General features: G+C 38.9%; 1 protein-coding gene across 1 annotated transcript; it reads left to right on the top strand.

Annotated features, from left to right (window-relative positions):
• The first annotated feature begins 2,749 nt into the window (after positions 1–2,749).
• LOC141649721 (uncharacterized) lies at positions 2,750–19,964 on the top strand. The gene is made up of 5 exons (XM_074458403.1): positions 2,750–3,191; positions 16,378–16,808; positions 18,164–18,422; positions 18,895–19,107; positions 19,201–19,964. Exons 1-5 carry the CDS (start codon positions 2,750–2,752, stop codon positions 19,962–19,964), a joined length of 2,109 nt encoding a protein of 702 aa, XP_074314504.1.
• Positions 19,965–20,431: the final 467 nt, after the last annotated feature.

The raw sequence follows: 20,431 nt of genomic DNA, 5'->3' as shown, positions 1-20,431 counted from the left end.
AGATGTGACGGTATGAAAATACTGTCATGTAGATGCCAAAATTGACTAACCAGTTAGTCCGAGTTATTTGACTAAGTAATTAGTCAAATATGTGATGTTGAGATATTATATTTAATACGGATTAAATATCATGGGCTAAGGCGAATTAACCAGTTAATTCGTAAAATTAAATATACGTGATTTATATTTAATTAAATGTATATTAAAATAAATTATACAATACTTTTTTTGTCGGACACGTATTAATAATTCAAACTAACTCGTATTATTAGCTGATGCCTTAATTTCCGATAACCGATAACAGTTTATAATATAAACCCGTCATATACATTTTAGCGATTTTGCGAACCAGACCATGAGCCAAGACTAAAAGGAAGTGGAAGCCCACTTCCCTAGGTAGCCCATGGCCGGCCGAGTGAGAGGGAACAAAAGGGAGGGTTTCTCCTCCCTTCTAACCTAATAAAAACATTTGTAAAAAAACTAGGGTTTCGGGAGAGAAATTTTCTCTAGAGAAACCGAGATCTCACATCTCAAGCAAACTCACATCAGTTCTCCCTATATTGCAAGGCAATCGGAGAACACTGTTCTAGCACAAGGGCATATCTCGGACAAGGTCTTGGGTGCAACAATTAGGAGGGAATCTGGTTTGATTTCTGTTCTTTACGCCGTTCATCAAGGACCCGAGGTTGATTTCTTGTTCCTTATCGTTTTTATGTTTTATGACTATATTCACATGTATATTTTACGTTATAGTCCTACAATTAAAGGGGTAGTATACGGATATTAACCCACAGTTCCACCTCTTGATAAACCAAATTTCCCAAACTAAATCTCAATCTACAAATCCACATCGCTGCATAACTCAATCTAAGCTCTTAATACATCATTCTTTTCCATCTATCTACAACGATCTTTCCATTACATATATTCTTAACCAACTCGGTTATAACTATCTCCTTTCATAATCCTTAACATCTCAAGTTGCTACTATCCACATCCTTCCTTCCTGATGCGTGCATTTTATATAGGTATTTTGTACTTTATTTGCACGCTTTTCAATGCTTTTTGTGTAGTGTTTAGCTACAAATATCCCCCGAATTGGCTACTTTGGTTTGTCTTGTATTATTTGCAGGTATGAACCGGAAAGGAGCATAATCAAGCCTAAAACATGTCCCTATGCATGCATTTAGGAGATTAGTTGAGTCGGAGCTTGCAAACTACTATTTTGCGATGCACAAAGGAGTAAGATAGCTAGGCGAGTAAAGGAAGAACTTCAAATTACGAGTGACTACTTTGAAGAGCCATATCTCGAGTTCTACAAATTATTTTCAGGTGATTCCAACTGATGAAAGCTTGTCATCTTAGCTTTCCAACGCCACTGGAAACGCCCTGTTTGCCCAAGTAACGAAGAAATGGCAGCCATTTGAAGTTCCGTGCGCGAAGCAGGAATTGTGCGCTGAAAAGTACTCGATTGAGTACAATTGTGTTCGATCGACTCCTTTTTCTACTTGATCGAGTAGTGCCTATTTGATAAGTGTTCGATCGAGTACCTAAAGTACTCGATCGAGATGTTTCAGCTTGGTTTTGCTCTATCGAGTGATATAAAAGTCTTCGATCGAGTAAATCTCTATTGGGCTCGGGCTTTTTCGCTTTAATTCTTTATTAGGTCAAATAAAATCCTATTTCTTATAAATAGGAACGATCAGACGTCATTTGCACGACACGATATACATTAATCTTTTCCCTTTCTCTCTGTTGAACGTTACACTACTTCTCTTTTCGGGATCTTAGTCTGTAATCTCTTTCCTTACTCTCTCTATTTAATTCTCTTTTTCATTTGCAATGTTTATTTCTTCTTTATCTTTCGCTCTTATTTCCTTTATCATTATCTCTAGCTAATTATCCTTGCTAGGATTTAGGGGAGTTGATGATTATTGTTAATTGTTAATTAGTTTGCAGATCTGTCGTTGTTATTATGTCTCTGTTATTTATCACTGCTTTTAATTGTAACTAGTTGATTGAATCGATGCAATTAGCTTATTTAACATTGGTAAGCATTGACCTAGACCGGAAGGTTGGAAGGGGTGAGACCTGCAGTGAGCATTAGGGCACTTTAGTGAGGGCGGAAGCTAAGCTATTAGTGTTTTAGGGCGAATTGAGACCGGAAGGAGATATTCGTTGCCCCTTAGACCGATACAACTGACTGATCTGTGACCTTAGCTGCAATTGACCGATAATCATTGATGACCCGACATCCTAGTTCCCTTTTCTTATTGTTAATCTCTCTTTTTATTTCCTCTTGCCTTAATCTCAGTAGTTTAGTTAAATCAATTCAAACCCCCTTCTGGTGACTTTAGACAGACCGAGTTGATAAGTAGATAGTGACCGCCTCCCTGTGGAGATCGACCCTACTTACCGCTGACTTCTATTAGTAGTATCTAGGTATTTATTTTTGGTACCTGACGACGGTATCAATTTGGTGCCGTTGCCGGGGAGGCAACTACTTTATTTACTTGTTTTAATTTTGTCTGTTTTTAGCCTCAAGGAATGATTCCTCGAGCCCGTTCTCATCTTTTTCTTTAGTGCTGTTTTGATAGGTCCTACAGGTCCTACCTAGACAGTTCTAGGTAAAAGATCGTTAAAGGGAAGGCTTGAGTACCTTTGACCTCCACCTATGTTCCATTCCATGGCGCAGCAGGTGGTTTACTGTGGGAGATGTGGTGCTGCTAGACACAATGCAGCTATTTGCATGGCAGAGAACGACGAGGTCTACGCGTTCAAGCACCGCAGACAAGCTAGCTATTCCGCTGTAGTTGTGCTGCCACATCTACCTTATCAACAAGGCTATCAAAAGCCTCCGTTCGTCTTGCCACCCCGACAACAAGCTCTTCCTCCTGATAGACAGAAAGAAGAGATTGCGGAGCTGAAATCTTTGATCAAGACACTTGCATTAAAAAAGCAAGAGTATGATAGACATACGTACGCTCAAATCGGTGAGCTTGAGTCTCAAATAGCTCAGCTAGCCGCTGAGACGACCTTTTGGCACGCGGAGAGTGTTCTTTCCCAGGGAGGACCCGAGTTGCCTATCGTTGCTGATAGTTTATATGACTCGGAGTACGAAGATCTATCCGAAAATGAAGCGAGTTATGAAGATTTCTGCGATGCACTGCAAAGATCACTCGATCGAGCTAGTAATAGTGCTCGATCGAGTGGATTACCAGAGAAAACGTTCGATCGAACAGTTGATTCCACTCGATCGAACAATTGTGTTGAGGAATTCCTCGATCGAGCAGTTCACTGTGTTCGATCGAGTGAAAATCAGGAAGGAAGCTCTCGATCGAGTTCTATTTTTGCTCGATCGACTAGTTTGGCCAAAGAGTGCATTGATTTGTCACATGGGTTCGTTTTGGGTGACGATTTTTATGAAGACAATGGATACGGTGAATCTCCCCTTTTCAAAGCCGAGTTGGATGACTTGGAGGCTGCAATTTACGGGACAGAATCCACTGAGGAGGGTAACGAGAAGACAGCTGAGTCGGTAATTGCTCCGAGCACGGATGAGGTAATATATTCTTTTGTCAATGATTCCGACTGTGAGAGCAACCCACCTGAGATAGTTAGCGATAATTTCATTGTTGTTAGTATTAATAGTACGCTATCTCATATGACTCCTATTTTTTCTTCTTCCGATGCTCTACCCCCTCTCAGTTGGACAAGTAATTTAACAGTTTTTCACCATACTTGTCATCGTAGATTTGTTAATCTGAAACGGTACCCTAGATTATTACTAATTGCTCCTGAGCTCCTTTATTTTGTGGACAAATTTAGGAGCTGTCATAGGAAATTTGTTAGGCTTAAACGTTTATACATGTTATTTTCCTATGTTGCTATTATACCTTGGTGCAACTTACAGTTTTGTGTCGCACATGCGCAGCTATTTGATCGGTTGCTGCGCGCTTTGAGCTGTTTTAACCAGGCTAAATTAGAGAGGCTCGAAGAAAAGAAGGTCGAGCTGGGACCTGTCTGAAACTAGCGCTATCCGGGAGGCAACCCGGAATTTACGCTTTTTAGTTGTTTTCTAACGTTTCGGTTTTTGTTGTGTGTTTAATAATGTGTCTTCTCGATCGAGTGCCCTACTTTCTCGATCGAACACTTTTACAGCCCATTGCACTCGATCGAGTAATCTTCTCTCTCGATCGAGTTGGTTTATCTTGATTCGCTTCCTGTGACGATGTCCTGCAGCTATTTGTGACCTCCCATGTTGCTGGCTGGTTTGGGGAGGTCCCTACTTCGTGTTATCTTGTAAGTTTTCCACAGTCTCTCTATCCTTTTTAGTTTGCATTTCCTTTCCCTATTTTTGGGTACAATGAGGGCATTGTACGGTTTTGTTTGGGGAGGTTATGCATCCATATCTGTGTCTGCGTTCAGTTTTTATTGCATTCTTGTTATCACGTTTAATTTTCGTATGCATTGTTCTTTACTCTAAAAAAAAAAAAATTATAAAAAAAAAAAACGAAAAATCAAAAAAATTTCATGTTTATTTTTGCATATAGGTTGAGTCGGAAATGTAGATTTCCGTGATGAAATTGCACTTTAACTTGTCATTTTTACTTGAGCCTTGCATCTAATTGACAGTTATTAGTTTAGTCCTGCGCATATCTACCAGTTAATGTCAAATTTTAGCTGGCTGTTTAGACTTGACCTGATAAATTGGCAACCTACTTACAATTTCTGAGATTTAGAGCCTTATAACTGGTGACATTCATGACCGGTTTACATAGGTATTGAGAGTAGTACTCCTTGCATAACATGTTTATCACTTTTGCACGTTTATGAAATTCGATTTCTTGTCAAATGCATACATTCGGGTTTGTGGTCGGTGTCACATGCAGGGAGGTACTTGCAAATTTTCCCTTTTCTTACATTTTTCACCCATTTAGCTCCACTTAAGCCAAATTTAGCCTTTTTGACCCATCAGCTACATCCAAAACTGAGCCTGCCTAGTCAAGCTAGTTTAGTTTGTCTTTTGTGGTATATTTTTCCATCTGCAGTTTGGCCGTGTGTATTTTGATCGGAGTTGGTGGAGGATGCATGAAGGAAAGGAGTATCAGAATGAAACGAAAAAAAAAAGAATTGAAAAAGAAAAAAATGAGAAAAACGTGAATGAAGAGAAAAAGAAAAAAAAGAAAAAAATTTGAGAAAAATGGATTCACGTGTAAGTCAGAAAGAAGAGAATGAAGAAAAAAAAAGAGTTTATTTGATTTGTTTTTGCTATTTAATTGAGAACGTATGTGCTCACTTTTATCTTGTGACGGTCTCACTCCTCTGTTTTATTCTATATTTTTTTTTTGAGGAGATAGTGTATTTGGATAGTGAGATGCGTGCCAGTGAAGGGCACTGGTATTTATTTTTCAGTCAGTTGAGATTCGGACGGTCTTATATGGTCTTGTTTAGGAACTAGCTTGGCGTTTTTACCTCCACATTTCCATAATTTATTTTGCCTTTTCTCACCTGAACCTCACTTTTCCATACTATTTGTAAGCCCTCGGCTGTGACGGACATTGTTGGTTGGAATGTATGCATTAGTACTTGAATCGTCTATCATTTTTTTTGCATGCATGTTATGTAGGTCGCAATTTAGGTGAGTGACTGTATTCTCTTTCTCTCTTACATACATATTCACCCTTTGCTTCATGAGAGAAGACTGACCCGTAAGAGTCCGATTTTGTCGGTCTTGCAAGGTCGATAGGTCAGCTTTATTTATGGACATCTTATAACTCGTTTGCGTGTTGACTGCTGTGGCTATGACTGTTGATTTTTGTTTGCATTAAATTGGTTCAAGTAGACAAGTTATAGCTAGCTATGAGTTTTTATATCTGTTCCATTAGTTTGCATTTAATTTGCTTGAGGACAAGCAAATATTTGGTTTGGGGAGATTTGATGCGTGCATTTTATATAGGTATTTTGTACTTTATTTGCACGCTTTTCAATGCATTTTGTGTAGTGTTTAGCTATAAATGTCCCCCGAATTGGCTACTTTGGTTTGTCTTGTATTATTTGCAGGTATGAACCGAAAATGAGTATAATCAAGCCTAAAACATTCCCTATGCATGCATTTAGGAGATGAGTTGAGTCGGAGCTTGCAAACTACTATTTTGAGATGCGCAAAGGAGTAAGATAGCTAGGCGAGCAGAGGAAGAACTTCAAATTACCAGTGCCTACTTTGAAGAGCCATATATCGAGTTCTACAACTGATTTTCAGGTGATTCTAATTTGATATGAAATCTTGTCCTCTTAGCTTTCCAACGCCACTGGAAACGCCCTGTTTTCCCAAGTAACGAAGAAATGGCAGCCGTTTGAAGTTCCGTGCGCGAAGCAGGAATTGTGCGCTGGAAAGTACTCGATCGAGTACAATTGTAATCGATCGACTCCTTTTTCTACTCGATCGAGTAGTGCCTATTTGATAAGTGTTTGATTGAGTACCTAAAGTACTTGATCGAGAGGTTTTATCTTGGTTTTGCTCGATCGAGTGATATAAAAGTTATCGATCGAGTAAATCTCTATTGGGATCGGGCGTTTTCTCTTTAATTCTTTATTAGGTCAAATAATATCATATTTCTTATAAATAGGAACGATCAGACGTCATTTGCATGACACGATATACATTAATCTTTTCCCTTTCTCTCTGTTGAACGTTACACTGCTTCTCTTTTCGGGATCTTAGTCTGTAATCTCTTTCCTTACTCTCTCTATTTAATTCTCTTTTTCATTTGCAATGTTTATTTCTTCTTTATCTTTCCCTCTTATTTCCTTTATCATTATGTCTAGCTAATTATCCTTGCTAGGATTTAGGGAAGTCGATGATTATTGTTAATTGTTAAATAGTTTGCAGATCTGTCGTTGTTATTATGTCTCTGTTGTTTATCACTGCTCTTAATTGTAACTAGTTGATTGAATCGATGCAATTAGCTTATTTAACATTGGTAAGCATTGACCTAGACCGGAAGGTTGGAAGGGGTGAGACCTACAGTGAGCATTAGGGCACTTTAGTGAGGGCGGAAGTTAAGCTATTAGTGTTTTAGGGCGAATTGAGACCGGAAGGAGATATTCGTTGCCCCTTAGACCGATACAACTGACTGATCTGTGACCTTAGCTGCAATTGACCGATAATCATTGATGACCCGACATCCTAGTTCCCTTTTCTTATTGTTAATCTCTCTTTTTATTTCCCCCTTGCCTTAATCTCAGTAGTTTAGTTAAATCAATTCAAACCCCCTTCTGGTGACTTTAGACAGACCGAGTTGACAAGTAGATAGTGACCGCCTCCCTGTGTAGATCGACCCTACTTACTGCTGACTTCTGTTAGTAGTAGCTAGGTATTTATTTTTGGTACCTGACGACGGTATCACTTCCAATCTTTTCATTCTCATGTTCCTTAGACTTATATCATGTCTTGCCCACATTCACTTACTTTTACATCACTCAATACACAATCTTATCACTCATCTAATCTCACAAAACATGCTCCACACCTCAATAAGCCATACCGACCTTCCTTTTCTTTTTCCACTATCTATCACAACACATATAACTCATGTCCTCCCACCGAACTCATACTCACCACAGGTGCCACTCCTTACATCATAAGATTGGGTAACTTACGCATCAGGACCAACACATACGTAAAACAATGCATGAAGAAGCCAAAGAACACCTTTGAATTAAATATAATATGCAACGAAGCCAAAAGATAAGCATACGACTCAAAACAGGGGTCACTAGATCGAGTACAGGCCACTCGATCGAGTGAGTGAGTTACCCGATCGAGTAGGTGAAGGTCAGAAGCACGTAAAACAAATTACCAGGACTACTCGATCGAGTAAGGGTTACTCGATCGAGTAACAAGAGGTGCACTCGATCGAGTGAGGGCCACTCGATCGAGTACCCTACGCATTTCTCAGCACTGTCCAGGTATCGTAAAACGGTCATAACTCACTCGTTTCTTGGTCGTTTTGGGCGTGTGACCTATCGTTAGAATCGTAAAAGAACAAGATATCACCTCCAATTGGAATAACTTCAAAATCATATATACATCTCAAGTTATAACAGTTTAAAGACAATCTCTCTATAATCGAAAACACAACTACTTGATTTTACTTCCGAACAACTTAAACGACAACAAGGTAAACAAAAATAACTCAATGCTCATAAAACCAGTATCCCTAACCACATGTTACTGCTTACCAAAAGCCAAACAATAACATCTATCATGCTCATATAACATTCAACTTATCAATCATATACTACCGCATAATTTAACTTTATAACTTTTCGTAAAACAAAACATACTCATACATTACAAATCCTATTTCCATATTACGATATATTACAAATCCACTTTGTCCCCTAAATATATTTATAATCACAAAATTCATATTCTCATGGAATTGCCACTTCATCTTTCCAATCAATTCATCTAGTTCAATCACATTCTCCATCTAACAAGTGCATATGATACAACAGTAGACAATTATATGAACTTATAATATAACTTTACGCAAACAAAATATACGTATACGACACAACATACATATTCACATGTTCCTTATTATGCCAGATCATAATCATTCATCATGCCATTCATATATTCAACCAACAACATATAAAATCATATCATCATCTTCCTTCACTACACATCTCCTATCCTCCACATACATGCATCCACCGTTTCACACAACTCATTACTATATGAATACATAGCACACAAGGTAAACATATAGCGATCCCAACTCACATCCCATGGTGACCGGTTCAAAATTGTAGGGCGAGTTCGTGACTTTAGGACGTCTCCCAAGTCTTTGCATTAGCTCCTACAACTTCTACCCCGGGTTCATTTTAGTTTGACTCCCTAGGTTCATTAGGTTCATTGGTTACAGGTTTCAAGATCGTCACTCTGATACCACTTTGTAACACCCCCATACTCCAAGTGCCTTACCCGAGACAATGATAATCAAATGACAATGAGGAAACATAATTTAAATAACAATATAGTTTAAGGTGATTACATGATCAAAAGCAAAACTGTTAAACTGAAATACAAGGTGCTCAGACAGTCTACGGATAAAACTGTCAAAATTATACAACATCGTCTGACACAGCGGAAGACTTCTAACTGCCACGTGATGACTCATCCCAGCTATCCCATACGCATCATATCATACCCGCTCAATAACTGCTCAACATCCTCGAATGGATCACCCCAGTTTTTAAAATATTTAAACGGGGTCAGTACTAATTACACAATCAAAGCCACACTGAAACAATCATACAAACAGCTCACACACAATCCCAGTCTCCGTCTCCAATCACCTCATAACTGACTACACACTAAAGTGTGTAGCCCTGCCAGAGTACCCATCGCAACAAGTACTCCACGCCGCCAGTGGGGGACCGCAGCCGTACCCACCAAATCCCCGCTCATCTCCATTGAGCGATAAACCCATGTTCATTAATGTGATCCCTTCTGTGGCGGGTTCCACAAAAGGCGAATCAAGGGCGTGAAGCCACTCCCGCAAGTGACTCCACTCAGCCAAAGACGCGCCCCGAAGATCACAGACATATACCACAACAACAATAATAATATTCAACAACCATCTGAAACAAACAACAATATGAAATCACAACCGTCTGAATCAATCAATCACCACTAACTACAGCACAATCACCACAAATCATGTAACTAATACTGAGTAGGGAAACCCTACCTGGAATGCAGTCACAGAATCAGACGATCTAGCAGCTGTCTCAAAACCTCTCTTCTACGAACCCTCCTCCCACACATACATTCATACAAATACTACCTTAATCATACAATCATAAAAACCCCCAAATTAAGGTTTAACCAAAATCAATGAAACAACATAAAAACTATACAAGGATCTTACCCTCGACACGACGAACTCAACGGTATAAAGAACGTGATGATCCGACAACCTTAGCCTTTGGGATTTGATAGTAACGCAACGACGGAGACAACGTAACTTCTTTTCTCTTTGAAGGGTTGTTAGAAAAAGTAAAAGTGATGAATAAATTGACGGAAACCTTTAAATATGAATCACGCGTTATTAACAAATCCCGTCAAAAACAACCCGTAAAAGTAACTTACTCGATCGAGTAAGTAACTTACTCGATCGAGTGCCCCTTACTCGATCGAGTGCCACACATACTCGATCGAGTACCCATCAGATAGACTACTGTTTCGTATAAAAACATACTTACTCGACAGAGTAAGCCCCACTCGATAGAGTACCCATATACATAGAAAACCGTAGTATTACAGCCCCACTCGATAGAGTACCCAAAGACATAGAAAACCTTAGTATTACAGTCTTCCCTCCTTAGAAAGAACTTTGTCCCCTAAGTTCAAACCAACCTATAAAACATGAACTCTTAACACCAACTCCACCAACTATGCCTACCTCCACAACATGGCTCACGATATCGTATCCACCACATTATAGTCTGTCGACACTAACTCCATACACTTCCAAGTACCATTCACCAACGCCACTAGCTTCGTCTCACTAACATATTATCCACTCGAAAAAAAATTCAATATCAAGACACTCATAAACATCAAACGGGATGTTACATTTTACCACCCTTGAAAAGAACTTCGTCCTCGAAGTTTACTCATACTCATAAACAACATCATCCAACTGTCAACACTATCGAACTCATAAACAACATCATCCAACTGTCAACACTATCGAACTCATAAACATCATCATTCAACTGTCAACACTATCGAAATATTCTCCCATTCCTAAACATCGCACTACTACAAGCACAGCCATGACCTTTTAACAATATCAACCACCATACAAATGCATCCTTTATTCTACGCCAAGGCTCAAACATCTAATTATACCGCAACATGTACAACCATCAACCTCTCTTTGTCGCATCCTACTTCTCTTAAGATAAGTGTTACGTCCTTGTAACCCACTAATACTAAATCCTTTGCTCTACTTCCCAAAATCCTCATGACCACCGCATGTCAATGATAACCGACTATAACCTCAACACCGACAACCGTTCCTATATCCAGATCTCTCTTCCTCTAACAGTCCTCATTCCCCAATTCATTCTGCACTCCATCTAATCTATACCATAAAATCCTCAGCAAAATCACCACACCAACTCTTCCACATTACCGCAAAAAAACATACTCCTTTATACATGCGCTTATCTCCATAATCATAATTTACGATCCACAATTGTTACAGACACTCTCACTAGATCCTCAAGCTCTCTCTTTATAACCACAACTCATCCACAACTTAACATGATACTAATTTCCAACACCCTATACACATTGTCCCAATAAAAGACTATGAACCACCTGCAGCTTCCAGATCAGTACAACACATGTTCCACAAATCACTTGCCATTACTATGTCAACCAATGTCTCCTCTAAAAGAATATCACAAGTACTCCAACAACCTCTCGCAACTGTGTCCCACCAACAGGATATCACTATACCATGACAACCACGGAAACATACACAACTCTCTTCCATATCATACTCTACCCTCACTCTCAAGCTGAAACTGGTAAGAAACATCAATAAAAAAACAACCGTCTATCTGTCCTAACCGAAACTCGCAGAAAACAGCAGTAAACAAAACAACAAACTATGTATAAGTGGTATGTACTTTCTAAAACTTGTCTCATAAGTATCCCGTCTACTCCACCACAACCGATGACGGCATCGCAACCCCGCCACCAACAGCCGCACTGCAGCGCGAAAATACCCGCATCACAACACGAAATACCATGCCCAGATCACCACCCGAGGCACAACAGCCACAACGATAGTCATTGCAACTTACACAATTCACATAAACACTGACTCAGTAAAACTTCCCGGAAAAGAAAACTACTCAAAACCGTTTTACTAGATCACAACGCAACATATTACACGGAATAAACAGATTAGAACCTCATGAATATCATCCATACCTTTTCACAGAATAAACATATATCATGAATATACATACAAGTATAACTTGCTATGCCAGATCAGTCAAATTATTACTTTTTGAATATCATTCCATTAGGTTACCGTACCCAACATATATTACAGAATATTCAGATAGCAACTTTATAACTATCACACCATACCACTTCTCGTGAGGTCAAAACCTCACACAAACATTTATACACATCATAGACCCGTAATCACATCCAACTAGTCAATCCTGATCACGTAAGTTACCACTTGATAAAGGTTATCTCTCGCTCGAGCTTAACTCGCATGCCCTTCGTAACACATTCTCTCATTCGCGTAACTATCACCTCCTGACAAATGTAACCATACCATTTATACTTAACTACTAGAAACTGCCTCCTATAACCACATCTTATACTTCCTCACAACCATACATATTAATTTGGTCTCTACAAAATCAACCTCTTTAGAATGGCTATATTTCCTGCTTATCATCACCCTTAACCACTAGTGACAACACCTCAACACTACCACCGTTCGTATATCACACCTCTTACACTCATATCTAAATATCACTATTTCTTTCCCATCTTCGGTTAGCATCCCAAATGACGAACATCAACCCCATCAATAAAATTTACCTGAACATTCATCCCAATTCTATCTTTAATTCTATCGCCACCTAACTCACCACCAAAATCTCATATCGTGCAAATACTCTACCAACTTTTACTCCCCTTAATTCCTCGAAACTCATGGCTAACATGTTGTCCTGAAACTCCTATATAACCATTAACTCACATCCTCTCATGATGTTATCACACATTTCCATGATTCCTTACTTTCATGTTCCTTAACTCTGGTCGACGTTTTCTCAGCTTACTTTCATCCTTCTCTTCCTTTTACACTCAGCAATACCAATTATTAGTTCATCTCCTTACTCCTTGTACCTAACTCTCTGGTAATCCAGTTACCTTTTCGTTGCTCCAAAACTCAAATTCCATTACTTCATATCGGTATCTTCTCACTCTTTCTTACCATGGGTCCCCTCTTATCATCCTACTCACTCACACTTGCCACTAATCAATCCACAAAATCAATGTTTACTATTTGCCTCTAGAAACCAAAACTCATTTCATACCGTTAATTGCCTAAGGAAATCACACACTAGTTTCACCTCTTAATAAACCAAATTTCTCAAACTCACTCACTATCTACAAATCCACGTCGCGACATGTCTCCATCTTAGTTCACTATATACCACTCTTCTCAATCCCTCTACAACGACCTTTCAGTACATATATTCTTAACCAACACAATCCTAACCGTCTCCCTCCATAATTCCTTACACATCTCAAGTTGCTAATATCCACATCCTTCCTTTCAATCTTTTCATTCTCACGTTCTGTAGACTTACATCATCCCTTGCCCATATTCACTTAGTTTTACATTACTCAACACGCGACTATATCACTCACCACATCTCACAAAACATGCTCCCTGCCTCGATAACCTCATCAATCTCCCTTTCCTTTTTCCACTATCCATCACAACCACATATAACTCATGTCCTCCCCACCGAACTCATACCCATCACAAGGTATTACTCATTACATCATAAGATCTGGTAACTTACGTATCAGAACCAACACATACGTAAAACAATGCATAAAGAAGCAAAAGAACACCTTTGAATTAAACATGATATGCGACGAGGTAAAAAGATAAGCATATGACCCAAAACAGGGGTCACTAGATCAAGTATAGCCTACTCGATCCAGTAGGTGAAGGTCAAAAGCACGTACAATACATTACCAGGGCTACTCGATCGAGTAAGTGGTACTCGATCGAGTAACAAGAGGTGCACTCGATCGAGTACCCTACGCATTTCTCAGCACTGTCCAATTTTCGTAAAACGGTCATATCTCACTCGTTTCTTGGTCATTTTAGGCGTGTGACCTATCGTTAGAATCGTAAAAGAACAAGATATCACCTCCAATTGGAATCACATAAAAATCATATATACGTCTCAAGTTATAACAGTTTAAAGACAACTTTACTGTAATTGGACAACATAACTACTTGATTCCTACTTCCAAACAACTTAAACAACAACAAAGTAAACAAAACCAACTTTATACTCAACTAACCACATGTTTCTATCTACAAAAGTCAAACAATAACATCCATCATGATCATATAGTATTCAACTTACCAATCACGTTCTGCCCGCACACTTTTATTCTATAACTTTTCGCAACACAATATATATGTATGTATACATCAAACGCAAAAATATATTCACATGTTACTAACATAACAACATTATAAAAATTCACTTCCGTCATATAAACATGCTTAAAACATGAAATCATATTCTTATGCAACATTACTTTACCTTTTCCACCAAATCATCCATCATACACTTTATCTAACATACGCATATTAAATAACAATAAACAAGTAGCTTAACCACTAATCATATTACCATATACGATTACTTTCATCCTTTCCACCACATCCTTCATTCAACCACATACCATTCATCCAACAAATTCATATATATACATATTCATCCAACATATGCAATAAAACATTGGTAAACACATAGCGGTCCCATAACACTCCATAGTGATTGGTTTAAAGTTGTAGGGCGAGTTCGCGACTATAGAACGTCTTCCAAGTCTTTGCATTAGCTCCTAATAACTCCTAACCGGATTCATTTTAGTTTGACTCCCTAGATTCATTGGGTTCATTAGTTACAGGTTCCAAAATCGTCGCTCTGATACCACTTTGTAACACCCTCATACACCAAGGTATCTTACCAAGACCACCCAATGCATGAAAGTGCTACCATCTCGGTTACCCGAGGCAATGAATATCAAATAGACCACAAAAGAACGTACTTTAATAGATAAGTTTAAGTGATTACATAACAAAACCAACTGTAAAGTAAAGTACAACTGTTCTAAAACCAAACTACAACTAAAGTAACAAAAGGTCTCATGATAACAAAGCGGAAGACTACTATCAGACACGTGGCGACTCCATCCCCAGCTAATCCCGCGCGCATCCATAATATACCTGCTAGACAACTGCTCACCATCCCCGAATGGATAACCACAGTTTTCAAAACATTTAAACGGGGTCAGTTACTGATTACACAAAACACAATATATAAGATACAACACACACATTACCCAAACTCCGTCACAACTCCACACACCTGACTACACACTAAAGTGTGTAGTCCTGCCAGAATACCCATCACAACAGGTGTTCCTCGCCGCCAGTGGGGGACCGCAGCCGTACCCACCTAATCCCCGCTCATCTATTTCGAGCGATAACCCATGTTCATTAATGTGCACATCCCCTCCTGTGGCGGGTTCCACAGACGGTGAATAAAGGGCGTGAAGCCACTCCCGCAAATGACTCCACTCAGCCGAAGACGCACCTCGAGAACCACAGACAATTACACAATCAATTATGCAACAATAACTCCAACACAAAACCAACATGTTATAGATCAACAATAAACACAACCACCACCAACAATTATGTAACCAATAACCGAGTAGGAAAACCCTACCTGGAAAAACAATCACCAAGATCGTCACAATCAGCTAATCAAAATCGTTCTTCAACGAAGTCACCTCCTATCAAACATACAATCATACAATCACCATCTAATAAACACAATACTCCCAAAACCCCCAATTTACCCAATTAGGGTTTCAACCAAAATCAACGAAACGGTATAAAAATCATACAAGGATCTTACCCACAACACGACGAACTCAACGGCGTAAAGAACACGATGATCCGACAACCTTAGCCCTTCGGATTTGATAGCAACGCGAAGAACAAAAGCAACGTAACTTGTTTTCTCTCTTTAAAGGTTTTTAGAAAAGATAAAAGTGATTAAGAAAGTGACGGAAAGCTTAAATACCAATCACACGTTACTAACAAAACCCGGCTAAAACAACCCGTAGAACCAACTTACTCGATCGAGTAAGTAACTTACTCGATCGAGTGACCCTTACTCGATCGAGTCCCCAACTTAATCAATCGAGTACCCTTCAGCAGAACACTGTTTCGTAAACCAAACATACTTACTCGACAGAGTAAGCCCCACTCGATAGAGTACCCAAAGACATAGTAAACCGTAGTATTACAATATTCAAGTTTCAGATCATGCGCCTATTATCTTTGAAACAGAATTAATTACTTGTAATTTTACAAGACCTTATCGAATGGAGGCTTGGAACCTGGATTATAAGGAATGTATTTGTTTAGTACATAACGGATGGCCTGACCCTGTCTTAGGCTCTGTTATAGTCAGAATGATACATAAGTCATCCAGAGCTGGGAACTGTATGCGTGAAAGGTCTGCATGAAATTGAGACAAGGGGAGTGACTCGAACTTCCACTACTGCATATGCTAGTCAAGTGGAGTATGCTAAGCTCTCGGCTAAATATTGGAAACAGAGGGCTAAGATTAAATGGAACATAGAGGGAGATACATGCTCCAAGTACTTCTTTAATTGGGTTAAGGGAAGGGCAGACAGGAATTACATAGCTGGGATTAAAATGGATAATGGGGAGTGGAAGTTTGACACTGAGGACATTAAGGGATTATTTGTCCAATTCTATACTAGACTCTTTAAGGAAGGAGCGAATCAGATCACTTTTGATGAGTACCTCCCTACTGTAAAGAATTTGTTCAGTATCAATAAAGGGTTTCTTTCTCCTAATAACAAAGATGCACTTGGCATTCGTTTCACTCTTAAGGAGGTTTGCACAAGTGTGTTTCAACTTGGTCCGTTAAAATCTCCGGGATATGATGGTATTTGATGCGTGCCTATTTCATATATTTACTTTACTCATTTGCACGCATTTCTATGCTTATTTAGTAGCGACTAACTACTATTATCTCATGAATCGGCTACTTTGGGTTATTTTGTATTTTATGCAGATATGGACCCGAAAGGAAGATTAAACAAACCAAAACCCGTCCCCGGAGTTGCATTCGGGATACTAGTGAAGTTAAGCTCGGGAATGATCATCTTGGAATGCGTGAAGATGAAAGGAAGCGTGATTAAGTGACGATTGTCGCTGCTGTTTACCCAGAAAAGTCGATCGACTGAAGATAGTGGTCAATCGACTGCTTTTGCTCAGAGAACTAGTCGATCGACTGGAATTCTGGTCGATCGACTATTTTACTTACCAGGCCGTGTTTGCTTAGTTAGTGTTTCGACCCATTAGCCGTTTATTCAATAATTATCAGCTATTTCTATATAAACACATGCTGAGAACTTTATTAGGGCATCTTTACTTTTGCAAAAATACAGTTTTACGTTACTTTGCTCTTTTAATTTTCGAATCTAAACTTGTAATCCCTCTCTTCCAATTTCGGTAATTTCATTTGTTCTTCGTTCTTCAATTTATTCGTATTGCTTATTTCTTCCTTGTTAGTTGCAAGTTTTGTGTTCAAGTATTATTTACGTTTTGTCATCATGTTTAATTCGATTAATATCATTATTGTTTAATTAGTTAGTTTAATTATGCATAGCTAATTCTCTTGTGCTAGGATTTAGGGGATCCGCGACTCTATGACATAATATGTTAGGGTTTTAGGTCTAGCTGTTTACTCCGTCTGAATTGTTAATCGTGGCATCTGATAGCGGTTTGATTAATTAAGTGCACATAATTAATTGACCATCTTGTTAAACCTTGACCTGGATCGAGAGATTGGAAAAGGCGAAGACTTGCTGTGAACAATAGAATATTCTAACTAGGGCGAGAGCTACATTAGAGTTCTAGGGCGAATAGTGGACCGAGAGGACCTGTTCAGTACCCTTTAGACCATTTATTGCTGACCGTTGACCTTACCTTAGATCGTTGTAGACCGCGGTGAACCGACCATCCTAGCTGTTTTCTCTCTTATTTGAATTCGTTTATAATTTATTTTCTTTTGTTTGCTACTTTAGTTAATAGACAAACCCATCTCAAAACCCCCAACTTTGTGACTTTGACAGACTTGAATTGACATTTAGATTTGCAAACAACCTCCTTGTGGATACGATCCCGACTTCCCTAGCTATATTAGTTAGAGACCAGTTGGTTATTTTTGGTAGGTATACGATTAGCCTGTCAGTATTCCTGCTATTTTCTTCCATAAATGTTGGCACTTTACTAAGCATGATGTTGTTGGGACTGTCTTGGCTATTCTCAATGGTAATAGCTCACCAGAATTCCTGAATAAGACTTTCTTAGTTCTTATCCCTAAAACTAGTGCCTCTGAAATGGTTGATAACTTCCGACCGATTAGTCTATGCAATGTTATAATGAAAGTCATTACTAGATATATCACTAATCGACTGAAGAAGTTCATGGGAAAACTAGTGGGTAACTTTAAAAATGCATTTGTTCCTGGAGGAATATTGGTGATAATATATTAATTACAAATGAAATATTACAAAAAATTTATTCATCTAGAAATGGTAGGATAGGTAGGATGGCCTTTGAAGCAGACATGAGCAAAGCCTATGACCGGTTGGATTTGAACTTTATCAGAGGTACACTGCTCCTGATAGGATTCCCTCCTAACTTCATTCAGCTGATTATGAAGTGTATCACGACGGTGTCTTATGAAATACTGGTAAATGGAGTTCCTTCAAGACGTATCCACCCGAATTGCGGCCTTCTTTAGGGCGATCCTCTTTCCCCTTATATATTTGTTCTGTGTACTGAAATTCTCTTTTTAACCATACTACATATGGAGAAGGAGGGGCTTATACAAGGAATTAAGTTCAGCAGAAACAATATCCCTATCTCCCATATGCTCTTTGCGGATGATTCTATGTTTTTTTTATTGAAGTTAATTCTAAGAGTTGCGTAAGCCTGGACAAAGTTATTAAGGACTATTGTCATGCCTCCGGTCAAGTTATTAATAATAATAAGTCCTCTATGACGTTAAGCTCGTGCTGTAGTCTATCCTTTGCTCGAAAATGTTTGAAAACCTTCAACATACCGTGTGGTACTAATTTGGGTTCTTACTTGGGTACTCCTACTGATGGCGGACTCTCAGGTGGTAATAAAAGTAACAGAGAAATTTTAGAGTTTATCATAAACAAGATTAGGAAGTGATTATTTTCATGGAATTGCATTCTTCTATCGTTGGTAGGTACATTGGCGTTGATTTCTCCTGTCTTGTCCTCCCTCTCTGTTTACTTTCTATTGGTATTTAAAATACCGGTAAGTGTGACAAAAATATTAGAAGCTATTTTGTCACATTTTTGGTGGGCGGGTCATAAAAAATCTCCTTCTATTAGCTGGTGTAGTAGGCTTTTCCTAAGCCAACCTAAAGGGAATGGTGGTCTGGGCATTAGACGTACGAAGGAGTTCCATCAAGCACTTCTAGTTAAGATTGGATGGAGAATGATCACTCACCCAGATTCTATTCTCAGTAAGTCTATTGGTGTTACATATGGCTTAAAGTGGCGTGATGGTGATTTGCTTTTTAATGATGGCAAGAGTAATTCTTCATGGGGATGGAAAGGTATTGTTTGGGGCCTTCAACTCAGCAAACCTCTTTTAGCGTGGAACATCTCTCCATTTTCTGATCCTGGTGTTTGGAATACTAACTGGGTTCATGGAACGATGCCGAAACCACGATGTGTAGAGCTTCTAATTGATTCAGCCAACTTGTGTAATTTGAGAATCAAAGATCTTATTTGTAACAGTAACTGTTGGGACCATAGACTCGTGTCTATGTCTTTTGATGAAACTTCTGTGAATGACATTCTTGCTATTCCGATTCGATGCTCTGAAGGCAGCGACAACTTCTATTGGTCGGCTTCGTCGTCCGGGAATTACTCAGTTAAGATTGGCTATCACATTGCACTACAAAATTCCTGGAATACTTCAGCTACCGCGAAGGACCGTTAAAGAGTTCCAGCTGCATGTATGGGTGTTTTTCAGAAAATCCTATGGAACCTACCAGGGCCGAAAAGCTGGATCATTCTCATTATGGAAACTTCTCACGGAATCGTTGCCCACTGGGGAAGGATTCTTAAGGTGGGGTTTTGATGGTCCCTTTACTTGCGTGCTTTGTGATTCACAAGAAACGGAATCACTTGACCACTTGTTCCGGGACTGTTCATTTGCTAATAGAGTTTGGGCTGGAAGTCTTCTTTTTGTGTACCTTTTGGACTATTTGGGTGGTAAGGTGCAGAAAGATCTTTGATAATACCGAGTGCTCGCCTATTAGTGCTATCTTATTATATCAAGATTCCCTTAATTTAGCTTTCTACAATTAACTCATTATAATGCCAAGTACTACGAATTGAGTTGATAACACATAAATTATCACCTTCTACAATTAACTTCGAGATTCCTAAGTATTTAGTTGCTAA

This window comes from Silene latifolia, chromosome 3, assembly GCF_048544455.1.
Source record: "Silene latifolia isolate original U9 population chromosome 3, ASM4854445v1, whole genome shotgun sequence".
NCBI lineage: Eukaryota > Viridiplantae > Streptophyta > Magnoliopsida > Caryophyllales > Caryophyllaceae > Silene > Silene latifolia.
The sequence above is the reverse complement of the archived record's forward strand: the minus strand, read 5'-3'. Positions and strand labels throughout refer to the sequence as shown.

What these genes read in the sequence shown, in the direction of transcription:
- LOC141649721 (XM_074458403.1), top strand. Translation starts at nt 2,750, where the DNA reads ATGGCAGAGAACGACGAGGTCTACGCGTTCAAGCACCGCAGACAAGCT. An exon ending in AAGATCACTCGATCGAGCTA is followed by an intron (nt 3,192 to 16,377) that starts GTAATAGTGCTC and finishes TAAGTCATCCAG; the next exon opens with AGCTGGGAACTGTATGCGTG. An exon ending in TGATGGCGGACTCTCAGGTG is followed by an intron (nt 19,108 to 19,200) that starts GTAATAAAAGTA and finishes TATCGTTGGTAG; the next exon opens with GTACATTGGCGTTGATTTCT.